General features: G+C 39.2%; 2 protein-coding genes across 2 annotated transcripts; both read right to left on the reverse strand.

Moving 5' to 3' along the window:
- Positions 1-449: 449 nt before the first annotated feature.
- Positions 450-992, reverse strand: LOC132061320 (uncharacterized). The gene is made up of 2 exons (XM_059454160.1): positions 879-992; positions 450-767 (listed from the first exon to the last, which is right to left on the reverse strand). Exons 1-2 carry the CDS (start codon positions 990-992, stop codon positions 450-452), a joined length of 432 nt encoding a protein of 143 aa, XP_059310143.1.
- A 195-nt stretch (positions 993-1,187) lies between these two features.
- LOC132061321 (uncharacterized) lies at positions 1,188-2,027 on the reverse strand. Its single transcript, XM_059454161.1, has 4 exons — positions 1,934-2,027; positions 1,649-1,840; positions 1,536-1,591; positions 1,188-1,490 (listed from the first exon to the last, which is right to left on the reverse strand). The coding sequence occupies exons 1-4, from the start codon at positions 2,025-2,027 to the stop codon at positions 1,188-1,190; spliced, it is 645 nt and encodes a 214-aa protein (XP_059310144.1).
- Between the last annotated feature and the right edge of the window lie 2,896 nt (positions 2,028-4,923).

The following is a 4,923-nucleotide window of genomic DNA, read 5'->3' on the forward strand; positions in this document are numbered from 1 at the left end:
TTTTTGGTTTGACTTTAAAATGACTGTTTATCACCTGAATTAATCCAGAATGGATTCATATAGCTGAAATATCATCTTAAAACTAGTTTTAGACCTTCAAACCTGGCCCAGATTTACAGAATGTTACATTATACCCCCCTTAGGATTATTCGTCCCCGAATGAAAGTCATGGCCTAAGATTTTTCGCAAAACCTCATGTTCGCAGAATTCTAAAGTTCTTTTGCAAAGTGAGTTATACTTAAAGATAACATAAGACTAACCACTTATCAAACTGATCAATTCAAACCTAAATATAGGAGTGAGAGGTTCATACCTCTAGTCTAAACTTTCGCCGGAACTAAATAAGAGAAAGGTTCAACAGATACTGCGCAATAGGTAAAAAATGAGGATATATCTTCTTCATATCCTTCTCAGCTTCCCAAGTGGCTTCTTCAAAGATTATGATTACGCTACAAGACTTTAACCGAAGCCACATCTTTCATTCTCAACCTCCTAACTTGACGATCCAAGACTTGTACAGGTTCTTCTTCACAAGAAAACCCTTCGTTGATTTCAATCTCTTCATGATTCAAGACCTGAGAAGGATCAACATTGTAAAACCTTAATATCAAAATGTGAAACACAGGATGCACTATAGCCATCTTAGATGATAACTTCAACTCGTAAGCCTGTTTTCCAATTCTTCTCAAAATCTCGTAAGGTCCAATAAAACGAGGGCTAAGCTTACCCTTTCTACCAAACCGCATAATTCCTTTCATTGGTGATACCTTTAGGAACACATTATCACCCACCGCAAACTCTAGTTCATGACGTCGCATGTCCGTGTATGACTTCTGTCGACTCTGAGTTTTCTTGAGTCATTGCACAATAAGGTTCACCTTATCAATTGCTTCATAAACTGAGTCAGGACCCAGTAGCTCTACTTCAGTCAGTTCAAACCACACAAATGGCAATTTGTAATGCCTCCCATAAAGAGATTCATAAGGAGCCATTTGAATACTTGCTTGATAACTGTTGTTATAAGCAAACTTGACAAGAGGTAGATAATCATCCCGATTACCCCTAAAGTCAATTGCGCATGCCCTCAACATGTCTTCCAGAGTCTGAATAGCTCTCTCTGCTTGTCCGTCCGTTTGAGGATGAACGAAAGTACTCAAGTTCACACGAGTTCCCAAACCCTCTTGGAACTATTTCCATAAATGAGCCGTAAATTGCGTACGTCTATCAGATATGGTGGATGTCGGAATCCCATGCAATCTAACTATCTCCTTTAGATATAACTTGGCATACTGCACCGCGGTATCTGTCATCTTCACATGAAGAAGATGGATAGACCTTGTGGGTCTATCCACGATCACCCAAATTGAATCAAACTTGGCCTTTGTGTGCTGTAAACCCACAACAAAATCCATATTGCTCACCTCCCACTTCCATTGTGAAATTTTGATATTCCGAGCAAGGCATCCAGGCCTTTGATGTTCAGCCTTAACCTGTTGATAGATCAAACACTTAGCCACGAAATTAGAGATGTTAACCTTCATGCTCCTCCACCAATAGTGATGCATCAAATCTTTATACATCTTGGTGTATCCTGGATGCACAGAGTATTTAGAATTATGTGCCTCCACCAATAATTCTTATCGCAAACCATCAACATCGGGAACACATAGACGTCCCTGCAGCCTTAGGACATAGTCATCAGCCCCAACTGTGAATAAAGTGTACTCGACCTTTTCCATTCCATCTCGCAGTTTCACCAATGGTCCATCTTCGTATTGCTTGGACTTGATTCTCTCTGAAATATCAGATCGCGCGGGTGTGACTCCCACTAACTCTCCATCTTCAGTTTCACCAAGTCAGACTCCAAAGCTAGAGAGTCTCCAAATTTCTCTACCCATTGGCATCTGCCAATCGTACAAATATGCTAATGTACCCATAGATTTCCGGCTCAATGCATCAGCAGCAATATTCGCCCCCCAGGATGATACAAAATGTTCAAGTCGTGATCTTTCAACAACTCTAACCATCTTCTCTATCTGAGATTCAATTCTCGCTGCTTGAAGATATATTGCAGGCTTTTGTGATTGGTGAAAACATCACAATGTTCCCCATACAAGTAATGGCGCCAGATTTTTAATGCGAACACCACAACAACCAATTCTAAGTCATGAGTTGGATAATTCTTTTCATGCTTCTTTAACTGACAGGAAACATAAGCGATCACCTTACCATTATGCATCAAAACACAACCCAACCCAATTCGAGAAGCATCACAAAAAACTATGTAGCCTCCTAAACCCGAAGGTGGAGTTAAAACGGGGGCTGACGTCAATCTTGGCTTGTGCTCTTAAAAGCTATTCTCACAGGCTTCCGACCACTGGAACTTAGCTTTTTTCTAAGTCAACCTCGGTAGAGGTGCAACTATAGATGAGAAACATTCCACAAACTTCTGATAATAACCAGCTAAACCCAAGAAACTATGGATGTCCGTCGCGCTCGTGGGTATTGGCCAGTCTTTAACTGTCGAAATATTCTGAGGATCAACCTTGATACCATCACTAGACACTATATGACCCAAGAACACCACAGAGTTAAGCTAGAATTCACAGTTAGAAAATTTATCATAGATATTACTCTTCTCAAGTGTTGTCAAAGTTATTCTCAAATGTCCTACATGCTACTCACGACTCTTCGAATAAACCAGGATATCATCAATAAACACAATTATGAAACGAATGAGAAAAGTCTTGAGCACATGGTTCATCAAGTCCATAAATGTAGCAGAGGCATTAGTTAGATCGAAAGACATCACCAGAAATTCAAAATGTCCATACCGAGTACGAAACGTTGTTTTCGGAATATCTTTCTCCTTTATTTTTAGCTGATAGTACCCAGACTGCAAGTCGTTCTTATTAAAGAACTTCGCACCTTGAAGTTGATCGAACAAGTCATCTATCCTAGGCAAAGGATATTTATTCTTGATAGTCACCTTATTTAGCTGGCGGTAATCAACTCACATTCTGAGAGAACCATCCTTCTTTCTGCCAAATAAGATTGGAGCACCCCAAGGCGAGGTACTTGGTCAAATAAATCCTTTATCCAACAAGTATTTCAATTGATCTTTCAATTCTCGTATCTCTGTCGGAGCCACACGATAAGGTGGGATGTAGATTGGTTTAATTTCGGGAAGAACATCTATCCCAAAATCGATAACTTTATCAGGAGGGATACGCAGAAGATCTTCGGGAAACTCATTAACTATAGGGATAAATTTAAACTCTAGCACTACGACTTGAGTATCATTGACAACAACTAGATGGTAAATACATCCCTTTGAAATCATTTTACTAGCCTTAAGATACGAGATAAACCTACCCCTAGGCTTAGCAATTGCTCCCTTCCACACAATAACCGGTTAATCAAGGAAAGCAAATTGAACTAACTTATAATGACAGTCCACATTAGCATAACAAGCAGCTAACTAATTCATCCCCATAATTACATCAAAATCTATCATCTCAAGCTCAAATAAGTTAGCTATAGTTTCACGACTCTCAACTACAACCACATAGTTTCTATAAACTCTAGAGGCAATAACAGGAACACCAATAGGGGGTATCCACAGAAAAGGGTTCACACAGTTGTTCAGGTTCCACCCCAAAATCAAGAGCAAAATATGGTGTCACATAAGAGAGATTTAACCCGGATCAATCAATGAATACGCATCAAAGGAGCAAGTAGTGCGAATACTTACCTCGAAACATCAACAATCACACCCTACAATCACCACCAACACCTACTACAAAATTCCAAGTGACTCTATACCATCCATCAAAGTGTACATCAGAACTAATGTGCACATCGTAGGACCATCGTTCACTTGGTTAGAAACTGCAGCACGAGTTAAAACCACCTCTACAAGGCACGAGTAACGATCACATCAAAATGATCATAAAGGAAGTTCAAGCTCTATAGCACAATCTAGAACGAAGAAGAATGAGAAACACTTATAAATGTCTAGGTAGTCTTTCGATCATGCTGGTGATTAGGCTGCACAAGGAAGACTCTAATAGACATACCTCCACAGACACAGACAAATCCTAGGACACATCTAAACCTAGGCTCTGATACCAAGCTTATCACGCCCCAAACCCCACCCTGGACGTAACAGGCATCTGATGCTATGAACAACATCGGAACCCCCTTATGAATCGGTAACCATCAAGTCCCTTTTTAATAATCTTTCATTAACTAATTAAAAGACGTAATAAAATAACTATACAAACTCATGCCCATAATTTAAGAAATAAAATCAGCGGAAGTCTATAATAAATAGATTGTCAAAGTGTAGAAATACCTATGAGAGTCAGACAATGACTCAACCAATACCCATAAAACAACATTTATCTATGGAGCCTCTAAGATAATGAATAAAGGGAAAAGGGTCAAGTATACCCCTCTACTATAGTTTATTGGCTAAGTTTACCCTCCGTTAGCTAAAGTAATTAAAATACCCCTCTGTTGGACAAAGTTATTTATACCCCCTTACGGACGGAAAAGCCCAAATCAGACCAAATTACCCATTTTTTAAAATTTACCCATGACCCATCAACTTGGGTGACCCGACCCGCAAAACTTTTTCCCCCACCCAAATAATATACCCCTGTATGTCTTAAATTAACTAAAAGAACATCGGATTAACTAAAAAGAGCCCCAGTACGCCTTAGATTAACTAAAAAAACACAAATAAACCATGGATTACATAGCCATTTTTGGAGGATTAGTCCTTGCCTGGACTTTGGTCAAAATCTTCTATTTGGTACAAGAAATTAGAAGCAGAGGATATAATAACAGGAAACTTCCACCAGGTCCAATCCCTTTACCCTTCATAGGTAAGTTCGATTGAACACTTTTTTTTTTTTT

The sequence above is a fragment of the Lycium ferocissimum genome, chromosome 6, assembly GCF_029784015.1.
Source record: "Lycium ferocissimum isolate CSIRO_LF1 chromosome 6, AGI_CSIRO_Lferr_CH_V1, whole genome shotgun sequence".
Taxonomy (NCBI): Eukaryota; Viridiplantae; Streptophyta; class Magnoliopsida; order Solanales; family Solanaceae; genus Lycium; species Lycium ferocissimum.